The sequence below is a fragment of the Semicossyphus pulcher genome, unplaced genomic scaffold, assembly GCF_022749685.1.
Source record: "Semicossyphus pulcher isolate SPU_LCO1_2020_fin unplaced genomic scaffold, fSemPul1.0.p SCAF_4, whole genome shotgun sequence".
In the NCBI taxonomy this organism is placed as follows: Eukaryota; Metazoa; Chordata; class Actinopteri; order Labriformes; family Labridae; genus Semicossyphus; species Semicossyphus pulcher.
This window is the reverse complement of record NW_027211715.1, coordinates 12,315,753-12,343,646: the sequence shown is the minus strand read 5'-3', so window position 1 is coordinate 12,343,646 and position 27,894 is coordinate 12,315,753. Positions and strand designations below refer to the sequence as shown.

Below are 27,894 nucleotides of genomic sequence, written 5' to 3'. Positions count from 1 at the left end.
GAGGACTCAACATCACCTGTGTTGTAACTCAGCTTTGAAAGCTGAACCATCTAAGGCCTAATCTTCCATCTCCATGTGTTTAAACGTTGAGGGCAACAGACTGTCCCTCCTCTTTCTATAGTCACACAATCCAGAACTGCTGCTTCATGTCTGCACACTGTACACATGACGTCAGCACTGAGCCCGCAGGCCTCTGTTTGTGGACAGATGGTGAACAGTCTCATTTGTGTGTAATAAGTCGTTACTAATTGTCTTTAGATTGAATCAGTGTCCTATTCTGCTGCAGCTCAGCTCTCAGTCTGTATCACCACAGACAGCATTCATCAGAGCTGGTGGATGGTAGCTGAGTAAGTCCCTGTCATATCATGTAAGGGTTTTAAAGCATTACATGCCTGTCACTTTAATCCTCAGGAGTTTATAAATTACTTTTTACAACCCTGTTCAGTTTGAAAGCAGATAGCAACACAAGCCAGAGTCACAGTATCAGACCGTCTATAGTGTGATTGATTTAGAGAATGGTCATGAGAAGTTCACCCTTTGCCTTCTGAAGTCTTCCTCACTAAAGCTAGGTGATGACCCGGTCCTCAGCTGTCAGTTACACTGTGTGCATCACTGCCTTCTCCTCTGCAGAGGAAACATGTACAAAGTGATTCAGCTCAGATTTAATACCAGAACTTCTTGCAGATATCAGAATTATCCATGGCTCTGTGACTCACTGGCAAGTGCGACAGAAGATAACCATTATATTCACTGAAGTTTGACATGAGACACTTTAATGTTTAACAGAGCATACATAGGTGTTTGACCTTTGACATTCAGTTTTGGGTCATTTGTTTACAATTGGTATTTTTTCAGAATATTTTTTTTTTATCAGAATCAGACAAATAAGTGATTTATTTAAGTTTGTTTTATTAAGAACATGACTCGTTGACACCTGTGGATTTTAACATTGAGCAGCAGCACAGTAAAGGTTTCAGGAGCAGTTAAACACTAAGCAGTTAATAACTGAAACAGTTGTTTTTAGCAATTTCAACATTCATGCTACAGATCTTCATGGGCCGCAGAGGAAAACGTCTTATGACTTTGGTGATCCTGAAATATTACCATCAGTGCGAGTACCATTGGCATCAGGTCAGAAATCGTATTATCTGACCAGGAAACGTCAAAACTCTGAACAAGGTTTATCTCTCCAAAATCAAGTAATTACATTTTAACAAAGAGAACAAACACACAGGATGTATCACATCTGAAACACACACAATATTAGAACTAAACAATAAGTGAAACTACAGTCACTTGTCTCAAAGAAATAAGAACAAAATGTTTGAAAGTAAAGTAATATAGAGACAGACTAATGTATAGAGATAAACTCCTCTTACCATGACTGACCTGCCGCCCCATGTGAAGTCAAAAGAGTGAGTGAAATGGAGAGCAGTCTTTAAACAGGGATTAAACAGGTGAACTCAATCAGGCTAACGAGGGGAGACACAGGTGCAATCAGGGACCAATCACTGATGAGGAGAGGAGAGGCAAGGAAGTGAACTGTAGGAAGTGAGGTAGCTGATGAGACATACAAATATTTTATGGTTTACTGTGAAATGTATGTGCCTAATTACAACCTCACAGAGCTGCTTGCATATCTGTGGACTCTTAGTCATGTTTAATTTTGTATTAATGCTTAACAGACCTTTCTAACAGCAGATATTTTGACATGTCATAGTGGGTAAAGCACATGGCTGATTAGTGTTACATGAATAAACTGCAAAAGAAGAGAAAACAGAAGGAACATTTCTTTCAAATCATTTCTTTCATTCATCATTTCTTCTTTTAGATTTAGTTGCTTCCTTGTGTACAGAATCATTATGCTGTAGCTGCTTCAAATTTTACATAAAAAAGCACACGCACGCACGCGCGCACGCACACACACACACACACACACACACACACACACACACAAACAAAATTTCAGACTCCGTTAAATGTCACCTTGATCTTTCATCAAAGACATTGAATTGTACGGTGGATTAGAGAAACCAGCCACTTAGAGCTGACTTTTAAAACATACTCTCCAGAAATGTGTCATTGAGACATTTTGAATATGTCAGGGTCAGAGTTCTGTCAGGGTACGAGGGTAAGTTTGAGTTTCACTTCACATCACTCATTTTAAGAGAGCAACAATAAAAGTGGATTTATGTTCTTATTGATAAGCTCACTGTTGATCTACTTTATGAAAACAGCTTTCTATCAGAAATATTATTACTTTTTTTAACATGATTTTTTTAATAGCTGCATTGCCAAAGTGCTACTGGCTCACATAGTTAGTAGCTCCCCTTGTTGAATAGATGGATAGATGGACAATGGCTCAAACATGGAATTTTCTTCTCTTTTTTCTACATTTCCTCTCCTCCATCACCTGACCAACGCTCTAAAACTGACCACATGCTGCATTTTTACCTGTCACTGCTCAGCACTTAAAGATTGTACATCACCATCAGTCCATCCTCTAACCTTTAAGCAATGTTTTCACTTCACATACAGTGCGTTTTTTTCCTCCCTGCTGTTGATTAAAGAAATGAGTCTGTCTCTGATGATTTTCTTCTTTCAGTGAATCATTTTTCAGCATTTTCAGCAAGTCAGTCTTTCATCATCTCTCCTGCCCCCTGTATCAACAGCAGCTTCTCTGCAGCAGTGGTCTCTCTCCCTGTTTCACAGGAAATTGAACCCACACTGACGTTACTGTATATATCATCGGCCTGCAATGAGTCAGGGTCACACAAACATCCAGAAATACACACGAACAAGTGACAGTATTCCCAGACTTTCAGGAGAACTGCAGTCTGTGTTCTGCACAGCATCTCTCTGCTCATACATCATTAAGTGAGTGTGGCTGTTATTATGGAGAATATGCAGTGTGTTAGACGGCCTGACAGATTGTGTCAGGGGCTGCAGTCCTATCAGGATTGGATAATAAAAAGCCAGTTAATCTAGCAGGTCCCTACAGTCCTGTTGTGCACACAGAATAAAAATTATGACTGCTCTGTGCTCTGACTGTCCTTGTCAGATTCTCCTCCTCGCTCTGTCCCATCCTAAAATATAAGAGCAATAATAATTTTATCTCCTCAATCTCCACCATTCATCTGCAAAACATTTGCCTCCAAGAGGCACAGAGTTATCTCCTCAGCAACAGTAATGTGCCATGAAAATAGGTGCCTGTGCCAGTATGCATGAGTGGGCGATGATCAGCAGATATAAGGACCTCGGCTCATCAGGAGGACTTGGAATGAAAGGCAGGAGAACGGCAGGAGGGGGTCGACTCAGCTTTGTCCTTCGCTTGGTGGGAATCATTCAAAGCAGGACACAACAAATGCAACAACAGCCGATGTGTCACCTTGTAGAAAGTCATAGAGACAGGGACGAGTCTCTGTGCTGTATGCCAACTCTAGTCTTTACCTCTGTCAGAGAGCAGGGAGAGGACGGGCTCAATAAGGACAATAAGATACTTTCAGAATGTGTTTCTCTGTAGGAAAATAAGAATAATTTCCAGTTGGCAGTTAACCCTCCAGTTTTTCCCTCTTTTTCTGTCTCTACAGTTGACAATAACCCCTGCCAGACCAACCCGTGTCTCCACGGAGGGAGCTGCCTGCAAGAAGGTGACGGCTACAGCTGCTACTGTCCTCAGGGCTTCTCTGGAGAGAGCTGCGAGATCGGTGAGTCCCCGCCAGGTCAGGGAGACCTCAGAGGTCACAGCATCACACAGATGCTGTGTCACAGTGTGACATAAGGGGAGAGAGACAGGCATGTGTTGGGATAACATTTATTAGATGTCCTCTGGCTTTGAGATGAAGTCGGAAGGAAAGGAGCTTTTCTGTCAGGTCCTGGAGTTTATAATCAAGCTCGCTGACTGAAAGTGGACAGGGAATTTTAATATGCTGCAAGTCAGCCAGCTGTGACAGAGGTTGTTGAATGTGTGCTATTTGTGCGTAACTGTGTGTGTGTTTTTGTGGGTTTTCACCTTCTGCCTTAGGAGAAGCAGACAGCCCATCTTTCCTCTCAGCTGTGTGATGGGAGAATGTGGCTTTCAGATAATGGGTGTGTAATGTTTCCGGTGTCTGTGCATGTGAGGGAGTGTGTGTGTGTGTGTGTGTGTGTGTGTGTGTGTGTGTGTGTGTGTGTGTCTGTGTTTGTGTTTGTGAGACAGACACACACTAGTGTCTTCAGTCTCAAACATTGACTCTGGGTCCTGGCATCTCTGGCTTTGAAGACATGCTTCTCACAATAAGCTTCATTTGCTGGAGTGAATCTCAGTCACTCTTGTTTGTATGATGTGTGCTGTTTAACAGAGTGAAATCACTTTAAGGATTAAGTGTTAACAGTAATTAACAGATGCACCTAAATTAGAAAAGAGCACCAGTGATGTTGAATGTGGTTTCAGTCTGTGTTATCGAGCTCTGTGCTCCATATTCATGCAAACAAAGAGAAAGGTTTAAGGGTCATTGCTCATGAAAGAGGTCAAAGGTCAGGGGTCATGAGAGGCGTGGTGTCCTGGGTCTGATTATTAATAATCTTTAGTGCTTATTTCTAACAGACCATCTGATGCAACTCTGAGGTGTGTCTATGCACTATTGGAGATCAATCAACAATCTGCTGTTGGATCAATAATTCGTGACAACTGCAGGTTAACTGCTTCAATTACACACGTTTGTAACGATTTGCTGCAGTCGATCTGTTTTGGATTTGTTGTTGAATCATACAAAACTTAAAATGATCACATTTCAGCGTCATCGATGGGACAAAGAACATCTATACAATATTTATTTACTCATTACTTCTGCTCTCGTGAGTTTTAATCACCTCGTGTTGTGATATCGATCATGTTGCAGAGCTGCATATCTGATGTTTACAATATTAATTACGGCCAAAGGAAACAAGGTTAATTGCCTGTAACAGTAAATACTTGACCACAATTTACAGGCTTGACACAGTGCTGTTATTAAAGTGGAAGGAAAGTGTGCCTTCATGTCTGCGTTTCACATCTGCAGCTTCTCTTTCCTTCAGTGTGTTTACCAGCTCATTAAAGGTCTTTCTGTTTCCCACCCTGTGGTTTCAAATAAGTTTCACAATGTTTAGGAAAAGACGTTTTTGAGAGCTGCATTATTGATGGCCTGTGTTTCTGCTTTTTATTTTGCTCTGTTTCTGCTCCCTCTCCCGTTCAGTCCATCTCTCTGCCCTCCTCACCCTCCAGCATGTTGCTCTTTGGCAGTCCCACAGTACAGTGCTGTAGTGAAGTTGTTCTGCAGTGCAGAGGTTGGGTTGGAACAAAAGAAGCAGAACCCCCCAGCATTTCTCCCAAATAACACATTTCACCTCCTGCCAAACTCCCTCTCTCCTCCACAACTCCTAACCTCTCCCCCTCTCTCTCTGGCTCCACTCTTCCGTTTCTTTCTCTCTCTCGCTGTATTTTCCTGTCACAGGCCAAAACACTTATTCATAGAGAAATGCCTCTGTACTCATGCATAAAATGAAACTTATTCAAGCTCACACGCTCACTCACCTGCAGACTCTAATTCTCAAATATGCTCATAAGAGGGTGCATGGAATATATTCTCCTCTTTATTTTCTCTCTTCTTCACTCTCTCACACAGATATGATGTCTCACACACACTCACACACACCTGTTTGGGCCTGTCTCATATAAAACCAATATGCACCCAAAGACTGTATGAAGCACTAATACATAAGTCATGATTGAAGAGGCCGAGAGAAACGCCCCGCTGGGCTTCTGCATTAATTCATCCTCTGAGACCCACTCTCACACTCTCATGTGATTGAGCTTTAAAGATTCATGAGGTCGAGGCTATTAATATCATCATCCACTAACCCACCTCACCAGTGTGTCCACACATCTGAGCCATGAGGTCAAAGAGGTTGGGATGGGTAAGACAGGCTGTGGCTGAGGATAATGGATGTTTTATTGTAGATACACAGCAAGTTAAGATATTTGTCAGCAGACCCCCAAAGTCAGGAGGTTTAAGGAGAATTAAGGCAGAGAGTAAGACATAGGAAGTAATAAAGCTGCAGAGAGAATAATACTCAGTGAGTTGCAGGGTGTAAAGGTGAAGACAGATGGAAAGGGCCTCTGCTGCCATGCTGCTCCCCTCAGGACATCCCATTCACTCCTTCATTAATGATGGGATGGATTTATGTGTTTGGCTCCAAATCCTCCAAGTTTTAGTGCTCAGGTCAATATGTTGTAGAGTTTTACTGCTGTTTCTTAGTTTGAACTTTTCCTGCAGTTTTACCTCCATGCTGCAGAAGAATGCAGAATCAGAAAATTATGATGAAAGTAATGATGAACAATTTGATTGATCACATGTGGAAATGGAGATTATTTCCATGACTATAATATATATATACCAGTCCTGCTAACACCACCAGGAGAGCCTGATTGGAGCTGCTCGGTCTGCAGCTGACTCAGGCAGTGATACACACACATTTGCAGATAAAAGTAGTGATACACACAAAAATAGACTTAAACATAAACACAAACAAAACTGGTCAGTACACAAAATTGCAGTTATGATATGCGTGCGTCTTGGCGCGGCCGTGTGTGCGCGTGTGCATGCATGTAGTATATCATTGGTATAATCACACCCGCAGTTTAATGACCTGCTTGACAAGTTTCCAGGACTCACCCCTCTCAGCTATCTCTTCCTCTCTCTCTCTGTTACACACACACACACACACACACACACACATTCACACACTTGCCACCTTGAGTTTTTTCATCTTTACTGCTCTCCTTTGTAATTTACTCGTCAGCTGAAGTGCTGTTACCTTGAATGAATATGTATGCGTGTGCCTGATAAGTGTTTGGTTTAGCTCTGTGTGTGTGTGTATGTGTGTTGTGACTGTGTATACACTGGGTGACAGCTGTAGGAGGAAGTGAAGCATATAAAGGCCATGTAGAAAGCGGGACAAATTGATTTCCCATAAAGACCAGGAAGTGTGTTTTACACAACAACATACACATACAGACACACAAACATCTGCACCCTGGCACACAAACTTCATCATCTAGATGAAATATGGATCACAATACACTCCATGCATATGCACACAAACATAAAAGCACATGCATTCATGCAGCAATGCTCACACGTGTTCTCGCTGAAATGGTCCTTCACAGTTTTGTTCGTTTTGGCTTCTTTTTTGGAATCATACACCTCGTTTTACCTGCTTCACATCCTACAACAAAGCAGTGAAGAAGACTGCGAGCAATCAGACATGGCTGTAAAAATATATAATGAAAAAATATTAAGATTTGTTAGACCTCATGGATACTGAAACAGAACAGAACTTTTGTTTGTGTAAAAAGAAAACAAACCTCCATTAGACACCTTTAAAAACCATCAACATCACTGTTACATGAGTGTAAACAACAGAGCCTTTTCCTGCAGACATTTTGACCTTTCATAGCAGGAAGGTACAGGTGAAAGCCATTTCATTACAGGTGGCTTTGTTCCATCATGTGTCCAAGTAACAACAGCAAAACATGTGTAAAGAACGTTCTGTGTTATTTCGTGTGAATGCTGTGAATGAGTTCTTTTTAAGTGCAATATTTCATTGTTTTATCACTTTGAAAGTCCTGAACTGGGACCTCTGTGATGATTCAGAACAGTGTTGTACTTTTCTTTGACTCACTGATTTACATGAAACAGAACAAGAACCTGAACAAAGAGAAACCTTTGAAATCAGATGACTGTACGTTCATGCAGAAACAAGAACAAGTGATTCTACCTGTTCAACCCAAACTGATGATAATTCAATGAAGTCCACAGGATTGTTGTTTTCATTCTTGGAATATCGTGTAATGCAGTTTGCATTTCTCTTCAGGTAGATATTTAAAGATTCATCACCAGAGCCCCCTCCTCTCAGATCCTTATATAACTTCACTGTCTCTGATTTTGATGGCACTGAGGAAGAAATAGAAATAGATCATTTATTTCTACTATTTCCTCTTTAAGTGTGTCAGAAATAGTGACAGGAGGCAGAGAATAGCCTGTCATTCACCCCTCTGGGGAACTGCTCCACTTTAAGACCAGAGTTATTATTATTTTTAAATGTGATGCAAGTAAGTACCAAGAGAAGGAAGTGAGGAAGGAAAGATATTAGCATGGATAGAAGGATGAACTGTAAAAAGGAAGGATGAGTGAAAGAAAGCTCTACAGAAATCAAGAGTCTACAGGAGGGAGGAGAAAGGAAGGATGAAAGAATACAGAGAAGGAAGCCAGGAGATGGAAAAAGGAGTAAAGAAAGGAAAACAAATAAGGAGGAGGAAAGATGGTGGAATCGAACAGACTGTGAGGAGGGAGGGAAAAGTCACAGCATTAAAGAGTCCATTTTAAAAGTTAGACTTTTAGCTCCCTTAAGCTGAACTGAGGTGTGTTAATGTGTCAGAGAACAGGCCAAACCTCACACGGCCCTGAGGGATGCTGCGGCTGCAACAGCAGGAGCCCTAAAGGGACACCTGTAAACCCTCCTGACTCAAAGGACATTAGCCTGCTGAGACCCGAGGGGGACGGAGAGAAAATAGAAGGTGAAGAGACTCAGAAGTGAGTAATGAAGGAGAATAATGGAGGGAAGTGAAGGAAGGAGGACAGAAGCAACGTAGAGACATTAAGAAAAGAGAGGAGAAAAGGAGGGCATGTCTACAAATGATGATTCTGAATCATTCTGCATTTCCTGTGAAGTCCTCCACTATCTCCAGCTCCCTTCTCTCCTTCTGTGAGGAGACAGAAATAGAGAGTGAGGCTGTGATACCAGAGGCACTGTGGCAGCTGGCTCGGCTTCACTGTCCCTGGTTCTTGTTCCTGGCCACTGAAACCCCCTCGCACACTAAATGCACTGCTCCAAAAAATTAAGGGAACACTTAAAACAAACATCAGATCTTGATGAACGTATAATTCAAGTCTAAAATCTTTACTCATGTACATTGTATAATTTGTTGAGAATAAAATGGTGTAACAACGGTCAGTGGAAACCAAAATCATCAGCCCATTGAGGGTTGGATTCAAAATCACACCCAAAATCAAAGTAAAAAATTGAAATCACAGGCTGATCCAACTCATGATGTGACTCAGTAGTGTGTATGACCCCCGCGAGCTCGCATGCACTCCCGACAACGTCTGGGAATGCTCCTGATGAGTTGGCGGATGGTGTCTTGGGGGATCTCCTCCCAGACCTAGATCAGGGCATCAGTGAGCTCCTGGACAGTCTGTGGCGGTACTTGGCGGCTTCTGATGCACCGATACATAATGTCACATAGGTGCTCAATTGGATTTAGGTCAGGGGAATGAGAGGGCCAGTCAATGTCATCAATGCCTTCATCATCCAGGAACTGCCTACACACTCTGGCCACATGAGGCCGGGCATTGTCCTGCACCAGGAGGAACCCAGGGCCCACTGCACCACCATGAGGTCTAACAATTGCTTGGAGGATTTCATCCCGGTACCGAACAGGAGTCAGGGTACCATTGGCTATGACATGGAGATTGGTTCGGCCCTCCAAGGAAATGCCTCCCCAGTCCATAACTGACCCACCGCCAAACCGGTCATGCTGGATGATGTTACAGGCAGCATAACGTTCACCACAGCATCTCCAGACTCTTTCACGTCTGGCACATGTGCTCAGTGTGAACCTGTCAATTCTGGTGTTCTCTGGCGAAGGCTAATGAAGCTGCACGGTGCTGGGCTGTGAGCACAGGTCCCATTAGAGGACGTCGGGCCCTCATGCCACCCTCATAGAGTCTGTTTCTGACAGTTTGGTCAGAAACATGCAAGCCAGTAGCCTGCTGGAGGTCATTTTGGCTCCGGCAGTGCTCCTCCTGTTCCTCCTCGCACAAAGTAGCAAATATCGGTCCTGCTGCTGGGTTGATGCCCTTCTACGGCCCTGTCCAGCTCTCCTCGTGTAACAACCGGTCTCCTGGTACCTCCTCCATGCTCTTGAGACTGTGCTGGGAGACACAGCAAACCATCTTGCGACCGCACGTATGGCTGTGCCATCCTGGAGGAGCTGGACTACCTGTGCAGCCTGATTGGGCTGCAGGTACCGCCTCATGCTACCAGTAGTGACAAGGACACAAGTAGAACACAAAACTACAGAAGAATCAGTCAGGAAGTATCCGGAGAGAGCAACTGTCTGTGGCCACCACATGCAAAACCATTACCTTTTTGGGGGTTGTCTTGCTTTTGCGTCTCCATTGCACCTGTTGTCTCTTTCATTTGCACCACAGCAGGTGAAATTGATTCACAATCACTTGTTTACTTGGTGTTATACTGTGACGATTAAGCTTTCCCTTCATTCTTTTGAGCAGTCTATAAACAGAAAGTCAAGATTGAGCAAGTGAACACACACACACACACACACACACACACACATAGCATCAGAGTCAGGCTGTCAGAACTGAGTGCTAGCAGAGCGATGTGAGATGTTGTGACACTTTACCTCATTACATTTTCCCAGGCTGTTCTGAATGTTGCTGCAGCGCTGTCAACCAAAGTAAGACCTGTGTGAAACATACTGTGGGCACAGTACACACACACAAACGCACACACACATGCACATGTTGCATCCCATGAATTAAGATGCATCTCTTGCTCTGTTTTTATATTTCATGTCAGGATGTGATGATGTGTGGCTCACTTTGCTCCCTCCCCCTCGGAGCACTACAAAGTCTGCTAAACTGCAACTGTTTGGATCTTTGCCTGCGCGGCTCTCAGTACATCGTGAAGGCTCCAAGATGTAATTGCATCTGGGGTGAGTGGTGAGGTAACACATCCCTGTTCATCCCAACATGTTAGCAAAGTAAAAGAGATGAAGCATCTTCTCTGTTTCTAGCAGACAGAAGAATGAAGGACTTTTCTCCAGACGCTGGAGCCTCTGATGGTTGATCAGCGTCACACTGAGCTCTCAGGAGAGCAGCACAGAGAACTATGTTCAAAATGTATTATTAGATAAAACATACTAATTGCAGTTGACAGAAATATAATATTTTAGCTTTAGTGTTGTCAATCATGTCACATGATCTTCACCAGCAGACAGTTTTCCAGCTTTCATGGATTGTAGATGTCAGATGTTCTTAAACCATGATCATGAAAGTTTGGACAAAAGTATCTTCAGGTCCTTTTAGCAGCTTTCCTGGAGCTTTCACAGCTGAGTCAACTTCATCTGCTAATCAAGATCATGTGTGCTACAACAGCTACCTTACTGATTTGTCAGCTAATCACATTCTGTATTATTTGATATCATATTTTATACTTGTGGCTTAACACAAGTGTACTGTTGGCTTAACATAGTTTGGCTTTTTTTAGTCATTTTTTATCCAGAAAAATTGAATTCAAATTGAAATCAAAACTCCACTGGTTGAATCAAACAGTGAATCTAACATGGGGAAATGATCTCATAGTTTTCCTGATCTGGCCTTTTAATAAAAAGTGAATTCAGCTCACGTCCTGCGATGAGTGTGAAGTATCTCTGAGATTAGAAAAGCCTGTGGAGATTTATCTCACTCAGAAAGTATCCAGGGTTATAATATCCCATCATCATTCGATACTCACTGCATATTAATAGAAGTTAAAATGAGCTTGACACAGATTATTCTCCCTCTTTTAAATCATTTTGCCTGTTAATCTGACATCATGGAACCAAAGAAGTTTAAGAGCTCAAAATGTGGAAGGTGTTTAAAGTAAAAGCTGAAGATGAGCACCTCCCCTGCTGGCCTGCTCCAACATCTACATGTACAGCTAAGAACTGCAGTCAGATGAAAGTTTCTTTCTAAAGTCTCTACAAATGAGACCTTTCACATCACACATTTATCTGATCCAGGAGTAATGTTAAAATATTGATAGCATGTAATGATCATACATTCTTATAAACACAGAAATATATTTGATGCTCAGACTCATTAATGCTGCTGTACACACTCAGCACACGCACGCATCATAGTTATTGACACAACACAACACGGCCCATTGAGTGGGCCTGTCTGGACGAGCAGCGGTTCAATACAAAGGTATCCATCTCTGTAGAAGGGCACAGAAATGTCAAAGCCCCTCAGCTAGCTAAAGGAAGTCAATCATCCAGAGTCTCACACCATGAAAGATGACAAACACAAAACCTTTGTGTGTCAAACATTTCCATTTCAAAGACGCCGTTTTACAGGATGTCACGTGTTTTTATTAAACGTGAGCAATTAGGAGAATGTAGAAAGAGAGCAGACGTGTCTCTGCTGCTGGTTGATGAGGCTGCAGACCTGCACACACTCTGTTTGTTACACTGTGTTCTTCTGTGTGTCACAAGACTCAAGACTGATTGGGAGTATGTTTGCATGAATTTGCATTTTCTTCCATGTAGCTGACAAAAAAGTCTCCCTGTGTCACATTAATATTGTCCCTCTCCATAGCACCCTGTGAGATGTGGAGTCTCTGGGTGGCATTTACTGGTTCAAAGGTTCTCTGTGTAATTGATCAGACTGATGTTTGATCTGTTCCTCTGGTTTTTAGTCTGCATAGAAAAAAAATCACTTAATGAATCTCTGTTTGACAAAGTTATTCACAATATGCTGAAGCGATTACGTCTGAGACTTTCGCAGAAACAGGACTCTCACTCCTTCAGAAGTTTAACTCAAATGTTAAAAAGCTCTGAGAAAAAAGATTTAAAAGTCAGACGTGGAATTGAATTCCACTGCCCCCGGTGTTTTTCAAACACTCATTATGTTGACAGGAAAAAGGCTGCAATCTTCAACTTAATACATGGTTGTGTTAGTATTGACATTCAGAATGGGCAGCTGGCATCTTTTCTCTCGCTCCTCTGCACTCTGGCTTCAAAACAAACACAGAAACAATCACTTAAAATCACACTCAGAATAAACTTAAGACTTCTAAAGAGGAAATTGCTGCTATTTTTGTGTCAAAGTCCACAAATGGCAAGTGAAAAATATTTCAAATGCTTCTTGCTTTGAGATTTCTTTTATTTGATGTGAATATTTACGAGTAGAGTTTAACGGAGGACATTTAAAAAGATCCCAACAACAAGCACAGATGTGAGAGAGGACACACATGGCTTCATGTGGTTCTCCTCCCTCTCTCCATCACTGATAGATGTGGTTGGGTGTGGTAACAAGTGTGCATGAGTAACCACAAAGCACAGTGATGTTATACTGCATCTTTATTACATCAGTTGTAGACCATCTTCATTATCAATGGCGTCTGTCAGAATGTATTGATCCTTCCTTGTTGTAACTTACAGGATGATTTTGATGTTTTGGCTCAGATAAATCTCCCATCATGCCTCATGCTGCTCGTTTGACACCTTAATAACAGGAATCTGTGCTTTAAGATCCAACAGCTTCAATCTCTTGAGCTGAGCTTTCATGATGTCATTTGTGTCTCGTGTGGGCTTTTTATTTATCCACACACCTCTCAGGACTCTCTTCTTCTCACTCTGAGTCCTGACGTGTGATTTAAAGTGAAAATCTTTGATCGAAAGAAGAAGAAGCTTCTTAAATCCTCAGGAACACAGCCAGCTATTCCTGGCTATTATTGGATTTGCCTATTATTTTGTGGATGGCAGCAGAAAGCTATATGATGAGACATTCTGTCATTGTTACCATGCAGCACTTTTTATGGCCAAGTTACTTGACCAGTAAAACAATAAGTCATGTTTTAATGCTGCCAGTGCTCGGCTCTCTGAAATGACTGAGTGAAGTTTGAACGGTGAAAGAGCTGTGTACTTTTTATTTAGCCTGAACATTTACAAACACTGTGGCTGGTGAGAGACTTTAAATTATACATCTCAAAGACCCTCCAGAGGAGGCAAAGTCATAGAGGGGACAGAAGGACAACAGTCTTTGGGGGACGATGGGCAGGATGTGGAGCTGAGCTCTGGTCAGGTACACAGGTAATAGAAATGTAATCTGATATATTGAACGGACAAATAATCCCAAAAGGGAAAAGACTGACCCAGAGCTCTCTGTCTCTTTCTCTGTCCCTTTTCAATTATTCACAACCTTGTTTTGACACACGCCTGCAGATATTCTGTCAACCAACACCACCCTCGGTTTGTCTGTCTGCTCTCTCACTATCCTCCCTCATATTCCTCTCTCTCCATTTCCCCATCCTCTGTCCTCACACAGGCCAGCTATCCTTGAACATACACAGAGAGGCAACAAGAGCAGCTGACAGATTTATTCTGCATTCAAACCTTCCACACGATGTATTTTTTAAATGGTGAAACACATTAGAAAAGTTTGTTAACAACATAAACTTTTAACATCCCTTTGCTGCCTCTCCTGGTTGATTCTGTGCCAGCAGATAAGTGGAGCTCTGCTCTCCTCCATTCCCCGGAGACCGTGCTAGAGCCCGGGCCTGATTCTGTTGTACTGGGGAGTGAGCCAGAGAGCCATGGACACACACATATAAATGCACAAATACAGTGTCACACACACAGACACACCCTGGTATAGGCCTAGTAGGCCTAAATCTGAAGGTACTGTTTGTTCCTCACCTGAGGGCTGTACGAGGATTCATGAGTAAGTCAGGTAAGCTGAGCCGAGTTCTCAGTGTCACAGAGCTGCCTCTCTTCCAACCTGGCTTAATAACTATGGTCACTGCTGTCCCTGCTCTCATGTGTCTCCTGGTCCCTTGATTATCAGCACCTGTGCTCGTGACACACCTGCCCCTGATTATGTCGTTAGTAAACCCTATTCATGTCCTCCTTTGTTTCTCCTCATTTGCCAGATCGTCTTTGTCCATCCTTCTGAGTTCATCACTTTCCAGTTACCACTTAGTTTTGTTTCTGTTTTTGTCACAAACAAACACACACACACACACACACACACTGCCACATACTGTACACTTGATGAGGGTCAATAAACGCCAGCTGCCAAATGTCTAGAATACCACTACTCAGCTTCCGATGATAGATAATGTGTACGTGCCTGCACCGGCCCCTCTAATAGCTGATGTCCAGAGCTCTGCTTTATTGACCTCAGTGCTCCTTATAATTCTCGACTCCTTACCTCAATGCTGCAGTGTTTAATGAGGCCAGATGCTCATTTTGGACTCAGTAACTGTTTTCTTTCTTTGCAATCTGCTCATCTGTCATTTCACAGAGTAGAAGGAGGATTATTTTTTTTTTTAGATTTCAATTACATAGAGTCCCTCAGAGGTTCATGCAGGGGTCTGTATTCATGTAGTCATTTGTATTATATCTTTTGTCGAGATGCTAGTTATTCGACCAGAGATACTAAAAGTCACATATATTTATAATCTTGCAGTTGTTTACCTTGTGTCTGATGGTACTGATGTTATTATTGGGTTAAATAACTCCAAACTAGTCGAGCCTTTAACAAAGAGCTCTAGGTCTCACATGATTAAAGGGTCATCCAGTGACTTAGTTTGTGGAACCTCTTTAAATTGGGAGAATAGCAAGAGATTAAAAGAAACTGTGAAATGTCAGCAGTGAAGGCTAAGATATCCGGACTTTTAGTCTCTAGTGTGAATAAAGCTCCAAACATGTTCTTTCAATTCCCATAATGCAACACAACAACATCTCCAGTTGGTTATGCAGACTTCCTGTAAAAAAAAATCTCAAACTCATGCTGAGAGCCCTGATGACATCACTTTGACAGGTGTTTTTGTAAAGCACCCTTCAGAGCCACAAGAGACTTTATGCAACTGTGTTCACTGTCACAAGTAGCACTCCTTGTGACAAGTTAACAGCTTCCTGAATAAAATCAGTTGGTTTCCTTTTCAAGCTAAAACATGATCAAGACGTTGCTGTTGCTGCCCCTTTAAAAAATTACATCAGTCCCCAGGCCCAGATCAGCCAGAGAAATACAGTTACCATTTTTCACCAAAATGAGATCTCTCATCTGCCTCTGCAAAATATGTGTGTGTGTGCATGTGTTCAATATGGAAAACATTTAGACTTTGAAAAATATTTGCTTTTGATGAACACTGGTTTTCCTAGGACAGACTGGTTAAAGGGTGGTACCAACTCAGTGGATTGTCGGTCAGAACAGATGAGCAAAGGCATGGAGTTCCAGTCCAAATATTTATTGTTAAACTGGTTATATATCAAATACACAGTTCAAACTTGAGGTGAGGGGGCATCCACATGCAGCCAGCCAGTTCCATTGTTCCCAAAGAGTTTGTCACAGGTGAGCTGGCTTCCTTTATTAGCTTTGAAGCTCCGCCCATTCAGGAAGTGAAGAGGCAGGTAAAGGAGAGTCAGAGAAGGAGGAGGGGATTTTTCACAGCCGCCCCTCAAATATGTGTTAATCATATTTGAATTGTTGGAAAATCCTTACATTGCACGCATAAGTTATGGATCATCCTTCCTCTCTGAGATCGAAGCCAGCCGACTGACAGGACGCACATAGGTTTTTCCTTTTATCTGTATTTCTGCCACTCTGACTCTGCCATCAGAGCTTGGGAGGTGTTTCTGTACTTTTCCAATTGGCCATGATGCTCGAGGCAGATTGGGGTCCACAACCATTACTACTGCATGTAAGTTGATATTTGGGTTTTCTACTTTCCATTTTTGTCGTACATGAAGTGATGGTAAGTAGTTTTTTACAAAGCTTGTCCAAAATTGATCTGCGAGCACTTGACTGTGACGCCATTTCCTTGTTCCCAGAAGTTCAGGATGGGAATAAACAACTTGAGGGAGAGCGGCCTCCAGCTGCCCCATGAGGAGAAGATTGGGAGTGACTGGGTCAGGATCAGTTATGTCAGATGATACATAACCAAGGGGTTTGGAGTTTAGAATTTCTTCTACCTCTATTAGCACCGTTCTCAAAACCTCCTCTGTGACACTTTGATTGCCCAAGGTCACTCGCAATGCAGACTTTATAGCTCTTACTTCCCTTTCCCAAGTTCCCCCAAAGTGAGGAGCATGCGGGGGATTTCTTCGGAATCGAACTTTGTACTTTGATAGTTGCTCCTGAAGGGCAGGGTTCAACTGGTCGAAGGCTTGCTGCAACTCTCGTTCTCCTCCAACAAAATTGGTTCCGTGGTCAGAGATGACCTCAAAGGGGGTTCCGTGCCAAGCCACAAAGCGCCGGAAAGACATCGGGAAACTGTCAGTGTCCAGATTGGAGAGTAGATCGCGGTGGATGCAGCGGGTAATAAGACATTTGAATAGAATTCCCCATCTCTTTTTTTTGGCGACGTCCAATTTTAATGAGGAATGAACCAAAGCAATCCATCCCTGTGGACCAGAAAAAAGGTTTGAATAAGCGCAGACGAGATGGGGGTAAGTCGGCCATCCGCGGAACCAAGGGTTTTGCCCTCCATTTTTTGCAGTCTATGCATGAATGTTGATGTTTCCTTACTGCTCGTCTCCCACGCAAGATCCAGTAGTTCCTCCTGAGGCTGGCAAAAACAATCTCCGGACCAGGGTGATGTAGCTTGTTGTCTCTGTCCTTTTCTTGAGGGTTAAGCCTCTTTACATATCCAGCTTCCAATAACTTTTTTATCTCCTGATCATAAATGACTGCTTGCTCCGGGTTTTTTGAGAGTTTCCGTTCAGTGCGTCTGAGTGCTGGTAGGACTGATTCCTTTGGAGCCGGCAGTTTTGGGGCATTGCTTTTGTGAAGAAGGGGGGTTGCATAGTGACCAACTCCATTAACCTCCACTCTCATCGTTTTACTTTCAAGGCATGCGAGTGCCTCCTGGTCTTGCTTAGAACGTGTGGTGACTTTCTCGCTTTGAAAGGGTAGGACATCAACTTTCCACAGCTTTTCCACGTCATGATAAAGGTCAACATTTTGGGCTTTGCAGGAAATGAAAAGGGACTGAATCTCTGAGCTCAGTTCTTGAGATACTGAGGTGCCAATATAATCCTCAGGGAGCATGGTGGGTCCTTGCAAAGCCCAACCAAGGTGTGTATGGACAGCTCCCGGTCCACCACCAGGACCCAAACAAACTCTTTTAATAGGACAGACGAGATGAGGGTGATCCGATCCAATTAGGAGTAAGGGTTGAGCTTTCCTAAAGGCCTGAAGTGGTAAGTCTCGCAGATGCTTATATCTTTGTAGAACCTGAACAGTATAAGACTACTGTGCAAGGGCAAATTTTTCAGCGGTGAAAGCGTCCCTTATAATGAACTTCTTATCTGCGTTAGTAACTGAGGAAATGTTGAATGTTACTTTTGTACCAGCTAGAATCTCAGTCCCTTGGCGGACAGTTTTGAGCATGAGAGACTCGGCCGCCCATTCAAGACCAAGAGAGTCAGCTGCAGTTTGTAGTAGCATAGTTCGCTCCGAACCATCATCCAAAATAGCATAAGTTTCAAGGCTTCTCCCTCTGTAACTTAGCTGCACTCTGACCACTTTTAAAAGGACTCTGGTACTGCAGCTTGAACGAATCAGGCAAGAGGTACTGAAATCCCTTGGTGGCTGGTTCACCTCATGAAGGACTCCTAGGTGTTTTCCTTTGCATTTTGGGCAAAGCTTCTTTAGATCACAGCTTGAGGCTCTGTGCTCACGTGCACATTTCCAGCATCGCCCTTTGTCTTGAATCCACTTCCTGACTGCATCTTTTGAGAGCTGACGAAAGTCCGGACAAACACTTAAATGGTGATCAGGGACACAACAAAATGGACAGGTCTGACCATGACGTGTAGAGGACTGAGTCACAGGTTGATACATTTCCTTTCTAGCACGACTAGCTCCATGAAGAATAGTTGCAATTGGAATGCTGGACTTCCCATAACTCAACCTTGTAGGCTTACATTCCTCCCAGTTCCCTTTCCTGTTGTTTCGTGTTTGTGTGGCCATAGATTGGCATTCTGCTTCCTCTTCTAACTAGTTAGAGAAGTCAACAAGATTATAAAGAATGCCTGGTCTTATAGCACGGGTAAATCTGGCATAGTTAGCCACATGATCAGAGGGAAGTTTTCCCAGGAGCTGCTGTACATGAGATGCGCTAGCCAACTCTGCATCTCCTTCACCATTTTCCAAGGACTGCAGCATTCCTACAAGAGCTCTGACTCGGATAGCAAAATCACTGAAGCTTCTGGAATCACCAAAATGCACATACGGAAGATTGAGGATGGCCGTAATTTCCTTCAGAACAAGTTGCTGCGGCTGGCCATACCTCTGCTGTAGGGCTGACATAGCTTTGGTGTAAGGAAGGGGGTGATGAGCATAGGCCAAAGCAAGGTGACAGGCGGTTTCCAACTTCAAGTGATCCAATAAGACATGATATTTGAACTGCTCACTTTCATTATGGGGCAGAAGATTTGTCAGAGCCATCTTAAGCAGGGCAAACTGTCTTGGATCCTCTCTGGTGAAGTATGGGAAGGAGGGGGCTGCTACATAAGATAGGTTTGGCCTCAGTGACTGCTGTGGTGGGCACTGAGGAATGAAATGAGGTTGGTAAGTTGGATTTGCACCGTGGACAGTTAGGAAAGAAGGAGCAGTGTAAGGACGCATATCATGATCAGCTGAAATAGCCTGAAGCTGTGAGGACAGTGTGGACAGCATATGCATCAACTTTAGGCAGCTGACGACTGTTCAAGGGAGCATGAGGCAGCATATAGGGAGGTTCAGAAGAATTCCTAGCAGTTTGAGAATGCTCATGAAGATGCACTAAAGGAGCTTGTACATAGGAAGGGTTCCCGAATTCAACCGCAGAAGATATGGGGATCACTGCAGGCTGAGGCTCTGCCCAATGAGGAGGTTGAGAGGAAGAAGTTGGTAAAGGTAATAATTCCCCTTGCACAGGATGCTGCAAAGTAGACAATACCCTTGCTCCACTATGTGGTACACCAGAAAATAAGGAAGGTTGGAGCAGTGTTTGGGCAGGCCTCGAGACATGGTAAACTGGAAGTGACTTGCCCTGGACAGGTTCGCACAGTTGAGAAGAGCGTGTTTCAGCCAGTTTGGAGTTCTGATGCTCAGGAAAGGGTAGAGAAAGTTGACTATTTTCTTTTAAAGCAAACTGATGGTGATTAGAATGCTCATGCTGCCTACATGATAAATTCAAAGGTTGGTCAACATGAGAAGTTTCTGTGGAGGCTCCTGAATATTGTTGCTGCATACCAGAATGCACACAGGTTTCAAGGTGTGATTGTTGATCAAAGGAATGCTCGCTGGTTTGTGTTGCCTGGGATGACTTTGGCCTTACAGACTGTGGTGTAGCTTTAAGACAGCCAGAGGATCCTGGAAGTGAGCATATGTGGCTGTGTGCAGGTGGCGAAGGAAGATTGAAGGTAGGGTTACTGACAGGGATGTTATGCTCACATAACTTGTCATGTAGTTCTTTGACAATAGGTGGGGGGTTGTGATATCCACATGGTCCAGGGGATTGATCAGCGCAGTCAGGGTTTAATGATATCGACGAGCGAGAAGACATGAGTGAAGCAGAAGATGACCTTTTGTCAACCTTTTCTCCAAGGGCCTGCACACTTCTGCGCAAATCCAAGATGAGTCCTTTAAGCTGTTCAATTTCTCCTTTCATGAGTTCCATGTCCATGCTGGCAGTCTCTCCCTTTAAATTCCCTTCTTTTGCAGTTGTGGAATGTTTGAGAGGTGGGGCAAGTTGTCCAGTTGAAGCTAAACCTTTCCCAGCTGAAGCTGTAGCCATGTTAGCTTTATCAGGAGGCTCTGAGGGTTTAGGGTTAGCATGGCTAGCTTCTGGAGGCAAGCTTGGGAATGAGGTTTGGTAATCTGCCAGATATCCAGGTGGTTTGTGAGAGCGTGTTGGCCTTTTATTTAATGATGCTCTGTCCATTAAATTGGTCTAGATCCGGCTCGAAGGACCATGAAAAATATTTGCTTTTGATGAACACTGGTTTTCCTAGGACAGACTGGTTAAAGGGTGGTACCAACTCAGTGGATTGTCGGTCAGAACAGATGAGCAAAGGCATGGAGTTCCAGTCCAAATATTTACTGTTAAACTGGTTTTATATCAAATACACAGTTCAAACTTGAGGTGAGGGGGCATCCACATGCAGCCAGCCAGTTCCATTGTTCCCAAAGAGTTTGTCACAGGTGAGCTGGCTTCCTTTATTAGCTTTGAAGCTCCGCCCATTCAGGAAGTGAAGAGGCAGGTAAAGGAGAGTCAGAGAAGGAGGAGGGGATTTTTCACAGACTTTCTAAATAGAGAGATATTTTCTGACTGGTTTCAGTGGTTTGGTCTCTACCTCATATTAGTAGCTCCCAGCAAGACAGCGGATTCATCAGTGTGTGCTGTGTTGTTGTTGTTTAACTGAATCTCTTCCTCCCTGTCATCTCTATGTCTCTCTCTTTCTACCTTCCACCTCCCCTTGTTCCCCTCCCCTCGCTCCTGCAGCTCAGGTTTGACAGCAGAACTGCAGCACGTCCTGCAAACACATTGCAGTTACCATCATGAGCTTCAGTGCATCCCAAACCGCTCACTGAGGAAGTTCAATCATTTTGCTTTAATTCTAACTTCCTCAGAAACACCTCTAATCTCTCCAAAAGTTTGATCTCTCAGGGGTTTGTTCAGTAACAAGCTGTGGCAGCTAGTTTAAAAAGCAGCTGTTTGAAAAGTGCTGCTCTTGTGTGTAAGTGTGTGTGTTTGTATCTAATCAGACTCGCCCCTTCTCCCTCTCTCTCCAGACATTGACGACTGCCAGTCAAATCCGTGCCAGAATGGAGGAACCTGCATCGATGAGATCAACTCCTTTGTCTGTCTTTGTCTGCCCAGCTACGGAGGAGCTACCTGTGAGAAAGGTAACACAGCACACATATATATGTACTTCCTTTCCTGCAGAGTCGCTGCCTTTGGGAGCAGCGGGTCGGATTGTGTAAATCTGAAGTCTCTGTTTTCTTATTGCTTTTATCTCTTGCAGCTCTGCGTTCACAGAAACAAATGTTACAGCTGTGAAAAGTACAATTGACAACAGGCGTTGTTCTGCCATTTAAACATGATCTCATGCTGTAAATGAACTCATTTGTTCCACTGAGGCTTCCATCCATTTAAATGTCATCCAATCGCTCTCTCTCTGTCAAAAACTGTCCAGCTCTGTGTGCCTCATTTACTGTGTGTTCTTGAGCGTGTGTTCAGGTGTATGCGTTATGAGCTGAGCCTTGCATGCTGGGTACATCCAGACTGATTTTATCTGTAGTTTAATAAATGTATATTTTTTTATTATTAAAGTTTTCTGCAGCATTTATTTTATCGTAATAGTCAGCACTGTAGGTGTAGCTGTGCAAGACAACTGAATACTTCCCCTATTATTACAACAGCTCTGCAACTGAAGGGAAAAGTGACGGAGGAAGCATCAGCTGCTTTCTTCTCGTCAGCCTCTTTCCTCCAGTCTGTCTTAAATCCATCACTCGCTCCATGTCTTGTTTCCTTTCGTCTTTATAGAGAGAAAAACACATAATGTAAGAGAGGATTTGCAACTTCCACTACAGAACACACCTCTGTTTCATGTGTCTCCCTCTCTCTCACTCTCTGCTGTCACTTCCTGCACTTCTCATCTTTCTGTGCCTCTCATCTCTGGTGCTCTGTGGGATGTTTTGTCACACTCTGAGTGTGTTTGTGTGTGTATCTCTGAGTGTCTGCATCTGCTGTTTTGCAGAGACTGTGTGGATGTCAGAGTTTTAAGGTCGGGGATCTTCAAGCTAACATACCTTTACATGGCCATAAATATGCATTTGTTGTTACATGTGATGTCTCACGTTCCTATCTTACCTTTATAGCCAACCCTTACATTAACAACTAAAATTAAGTCAAATCAAGTCCACATAGAGGTACATAGAATAGAAGTAAAATGTGACCAACCCTTGTGGACATCCTGTTTCTGTTCTATTAGGTATCGGGTATTGAACTAGTATCGTTTCAGTTTGAAGTAACAGCCAGTCTCCAGAGGTATTTGCTGAATATTTGCAGCTGACGTAACCTTGGTCCCTGTGACTCACCCCATGCAGCCCTCAAAAGAAGTTCTGTCCTCGTCTAAAGCTAACCAGCCAGATGACGAGCTGGAAGCTAAGAGCGTGAACATGTACATAACACAACTACAGAGTTACACATTTCTCCCAAATCAGCCCAGATCATCAGAGAGAAAAAGATCCCTGAAGCCTCGCTCAAACTAAAACACTAATTGATCTCATGCATTAAAATAGTGTTTTCCTTTATGTGAGTGCTTTACATTGATAGACCGTTACCAGACCCCCAGAATAATGCTGGCAACAACACAGACAATGTTGATTGTGTTTGCTGTCCTCACCTTACACTAATAACAAACTGTGTCCATTAAAATAAACTGGAGCAGCTTTTTGCCTGTTTACTGTAAAGCCTGTGCTGCCCTCATTTTGACCTCCTCCATCAGCATCAACCTGCAGAGACACATCTGTGTGCTGATTATTCAGAATGAGCCTTCTGACTGACATCAGTCATTCATGTAGCTCTGTAACATCCATTACACCTGACTGTGACAATCACACTATTAGGATGTTCCATTAATCAACACTGCACTCATAATAACCATTAACAATTCTTACAGTCTCCTCACATTCTCACCTTTTATAGCAGCAGATTCACCCTCATCTGCATCTCTGTCACTCTCTCTCTCTCTGTCTCTCTCTGGACAGCTGTCCTCTGCCCTCTTACAAATGGCACACTGAGCTGTCAGTCTTCAAAGAGTCACACAGGGAGGAGGGAAGATGGCAGGAGCAGAGCAGTAGAAATATCACTTGGTGATGTGGATAAACGACCCAATCAGTCATTTGCAAGTGTTTGGCCTTTTATTTTATTTCCCAACTGCTGCTCACTAAAGTCTGTGGGAATATTAATTGCTGAAACATACCGTCTACCTCTCTCTCTCTCTGCTTGACAGAGGGAAAATGAGGAGAAGAAGACAACTTGAATAATGTCTAAATATTTGAAGAGGTTGATTTGATGTCAGACTTTGAGCCTTTGTCAGTGAGTGGGAGAAGAAATCAGCAGAGACTTGATTGAAGATCTGAGGAGGAGAAAACATGTCTGTTTATTTTTGATCTCTGCTTTTTCTCTCTCTACATCTCTTTGTTTCTGTGACTATTTTACCTTAATGGGTATAAATCCAACCAAGTCTGCATTTCTATGTGCCTCATCCACATACACAACTAAGACAAACCGTTCCATAAATGTCTGGTCTGTTCAGTAGTAAAAATGAGCACAAGGTATAAAAAAATATATAAAAACATACCTTTTCATGTTTGACGCGACCTTTAAGAGAAACCTGCAGTACGTCCCTCCAGGAGTCACTCTGCTTTGACCCAGTGCATTCATTGTATTTAGTGCAATGATGTCATTACACTTCACTGCACCGAACCTCAACAACAAAGTGAATGAAGGAGAGCTGAAGAGTATGAGAAGCACTTACACTCTCAATGCAGTGAGAAAGTTTCAAGGCTCTTATTTCATGTTACAGTATAGAAGAGATTGTATAACAGACTCCTCTCCTCCTCTTCTTTCCACAGCCAAAACTGTGTCTCTGCATACTGAGCAGGGCCCCATATGGCCCAATTTGCACCACCCAATTTACTGGTGTCGCTTCAGATTTGTTTCCCTGATCCCGACACTGTCGGAAGGGAGGGACGGGGTAAAAGAGGGGGCAAAGATGAGGGGACACTGGGGGTGGATTAGCTGACAGATTGAGCCCGAACCACATCAATTACACAAACATGTCAACATTTCCAAATACACACATATCTATTGCACACATAGACAATGCAGAAATGAAACCAAAAGTCACACACACACACACACACATTATATTTGAAATGTACAGCTCACAGTCACAAAGCTAACCCCCAGTCAGATGAGGGACGACAGATGAGAGAGATGAGGGAAGAAAAGGAGCAAGGGATGAAGGGAGGGAGGGATGGAGGGCGGGAGAGCAGACTGTTGACAGGACTGTGACAGGGCTTCATTACTAAGTCAGCACTGTGCACTGGAAGCTATTTCTAAGAACTGTTGTCACTGGAAAAGATTAAAACGCTCTTTTACTGGACTAAGCTGTGTCACTACCTCTTCTGTCTCTCAGTCAAATCAAAGAGAAGACACAGAGAGATGAAGGGATGGAGACAGAGAGGAGGGCCACAAAAGACTTAATGAACAATAAGAAACAAAACAATACAAACAATACGATAAGAAATAATACAAATTAATGTTACTATCTGACCTCTAAACGATCCTCCTCCTGTTCTGTGCTTTTATTCAATTGCATGTGTCAGCTGTGGATTAAAGAAACCCACATTTCTTTTTTTCTTTTTCCCTGATCCCCCTGTACACCTGCAGACACTGAGGGCTGCGATCACACATGGAGGAAGTTCCACGGCCACTGCTACAGGTACTTCAGCCGGAGACACACCTGGGAGGACGCTGAGAAGGACTGCAGGGAGCACAGCGGCCACCTGGCCAGCATCCACAGCCTGGCCGAGCAGAGCTTCATCAGAGGTGAGTGGATGTTGATCATGTTGTAAATGTTTCTAAGTGTTTTATCTAAACATAATACACAATCGGAACAGTTGAGTTAGGCTGATGTTTTACACTTTTTACTTTCACCTCTGACAAAGATTTTCTAAATAGCAACATCAGGTGAGGTTCATGTGTATTTATCAGCAGCATTTTTCCTCTCACCCCACAAGTGCTTCATCCCAGCTCTCTCCAGCTGCCCTGCCCTGCCTGGCTAATGGTTGTGATGATTTGCTGGGTCGCTGGCGTAATTTGCCATTTGGTTACGAAGCACAATGGCAGAGTCATGCAGTGTATTTATGTTAGAGCTAGTTGGTTAACCATAGCAAGCTCGCTAACATTATGACTACACAAAATACTATCTGAGTGTGTATGTCAGTTATCTAGTTTGACAAATAACTTCAATTAACAGTATTGATTTTGGCCAACAGTAAATTATGTAGCAGAACAAAGCAAATGTGTATAACTACCAATTGTTTTCTGTTAGCCAATATTGTTGCATTATCTGCCTAGGCTAAGGTTAGCCAGCTAGCCTTAAGCTGGCAACAAGCTACCATTAGCTTGCTAGGCAAGCTAACGTCCTGGGGCTGATCTGGCTGGTAATTGAGTAATTTGGGACAATGCCAGATCCATGCAGTGTAGTTATGTTAGAGCTATTTGGCTAACCTTAGCATGCTCGCTAACATTATGACAACAAAAATACCATCCGAGTGTGTATGTCAGTGTTGTCAGTCTAGCTTGCCACTAGAGGTAGTTTGCCCACCCCAAGGGTTGAATGCACCACAGTTTGGGAATCCCTGCTTTAGTGTATTCCATAACTCAATGATAAATGCCTGTCTGCTTCTGCTCTGAACAGCCCGTGAAGGTTTTTTTTTTTTTGGTGCTCTAGCTAGAACGTTTATACACTCACTCAATACACATTCTAAGATGTGATTTGTCGTGAAAACAGTGAAAAATCCCCACTGTGGGTGAGGTAACTGCTTTAGTGTCGAGTAAGGGGAATGCAAGTGTGCATAAGTAGAAACTGGATTGGCCAAGTATAAAGACAAAAGCTTGATACTTGATTTGATTTAGTTTGTTGTAGATTTGTGTGAGAAAGAAGTAAAATTGTCACACGCCATGGGTCGATTTTGGGCACACTTGCATTATAAACATCTGATTTTAGAACTAATTCCTCCTATCTGGTATTTTTTACATGCTGTCCTGGATAATTTTAGCTCAGGAGAGCAGTAAGAAACACAATTTCTCTTAATCTTTACTGCAGGGTTTTTGAGTCTTTCATGGACTTACATATTTGGCCACAGAGAGCAGTTATTCTGTGCCAGGCAGCATTACCATGCTAATATCCACACAGTGTTTCTTTGGTGCCTCATAAACATTCACCTCCTCGTTCTTAGCTTTTCACCCCCTGGCAGTGTGTTGTAATAAGGCCAGATCACCAGCAGAGAGCCACTGTTATATTAAATCCACCTTCTGTCTCTGAGAGATGTCAGCACAGCAAATTTAATCCAGCATCATCTTTCTTCTTCACGAGCACCCTTAAAAAAATTTGTGTAATTGCATCAATAATGGACGTCTCCACCCCTGCAATAAGGAGATCAGAGCTGTTAGGGAGATTAATGTGCCTGCTGATGAAGTTCATCAGATGATTCAAATTCCATCACGAATGCATGTAGATACACACATGCCTGTACAGACATGCACTCAGATGCCCACACACACATATATGAGTTCAACCCAAACACCATTACTGATGTTTCCTTTCACACAAACAGAAATCTCATCACTGCATAAAAACAGTCAAACTACATTATTGTTCATCTCTCAGCTGAGGCCAGAGAGGGAAGATGTCAGAGCTGTTCCTGCTGCTGTTCAGCTCCTGAGTCAGGCCTCATGTGTGGAGCCTGTGGCTCAAAGAACAACATGTTACATTAATGAGCACTGTACTGATTTTACACGTACAGTAATGGTCAGTTTACCAGTGCTGGGAAGTGTTACTGAACTGTAAACACATGCAGTGTTTTCTGTGACTCTGTCCATGATGATGTCATCAGTTATTAACAGACAGCCTGTGGTACATACTGGGCTGTGGAATCTAAAAGATGTGGGCGTTTAGGCTCAGATTGACTCTGAAGTGCTGTTTCTTGCCATTTGCGGATGATCTTCCTCAGGTCTGAGCCATGACAACACCTGGATCGGGTTAAATGATCGCACAGTGGAGGACGACTTTCAGTGGACCGACAAGATGGACCTGGTGAGGAACAGCTGTGTGTGTTTTGTCTCTCAGTCATCTGTCCGTCCCAGAGTTTACAGCTCCAGAGAAACTGTGTCAGTTTATAGGTGCTCTTTATCACAGCTGGAAACATCCTGAACTGTAGAAAAAAGAGATATTTAGAC

The 27,894-nt window shown here is 43.1% G+C and overlaps 1 protein-coding gene across 1 annotated transcript in view; it reads left to right on the top strand.

Annotated features, from left to right (window-relative positions):
• Positions 1 to 27,894, top strand: part of LOC138607114 (neurocan core protein-like) — a 65,760-nt gene that overhangs the window by 25,632 nt on the left and 12,234 nt on the right. The window contains exons 9-12 of the mRNA XM_069679672.1: positions 3,591 to 3,707; positions 21,651 to 21,764; positions 25,321 to 25,479; positions 27,669 to 27,751. Of these exons, the coding sequence (XP_069535773.1) occupies positions 3,591 to 3,707; positions 21,651 to 21,764; positions 25,321 to 25,479; positions 27,669 to 27,751 (473 nt within the window). The remainder of the gene's footprint in view (positions 1 to 3,590; positions 3,708 to 21,650; positions 21,765 to 25,320; positions 25,480 to 27,668; positions 27,752 to 27,894) is intronic.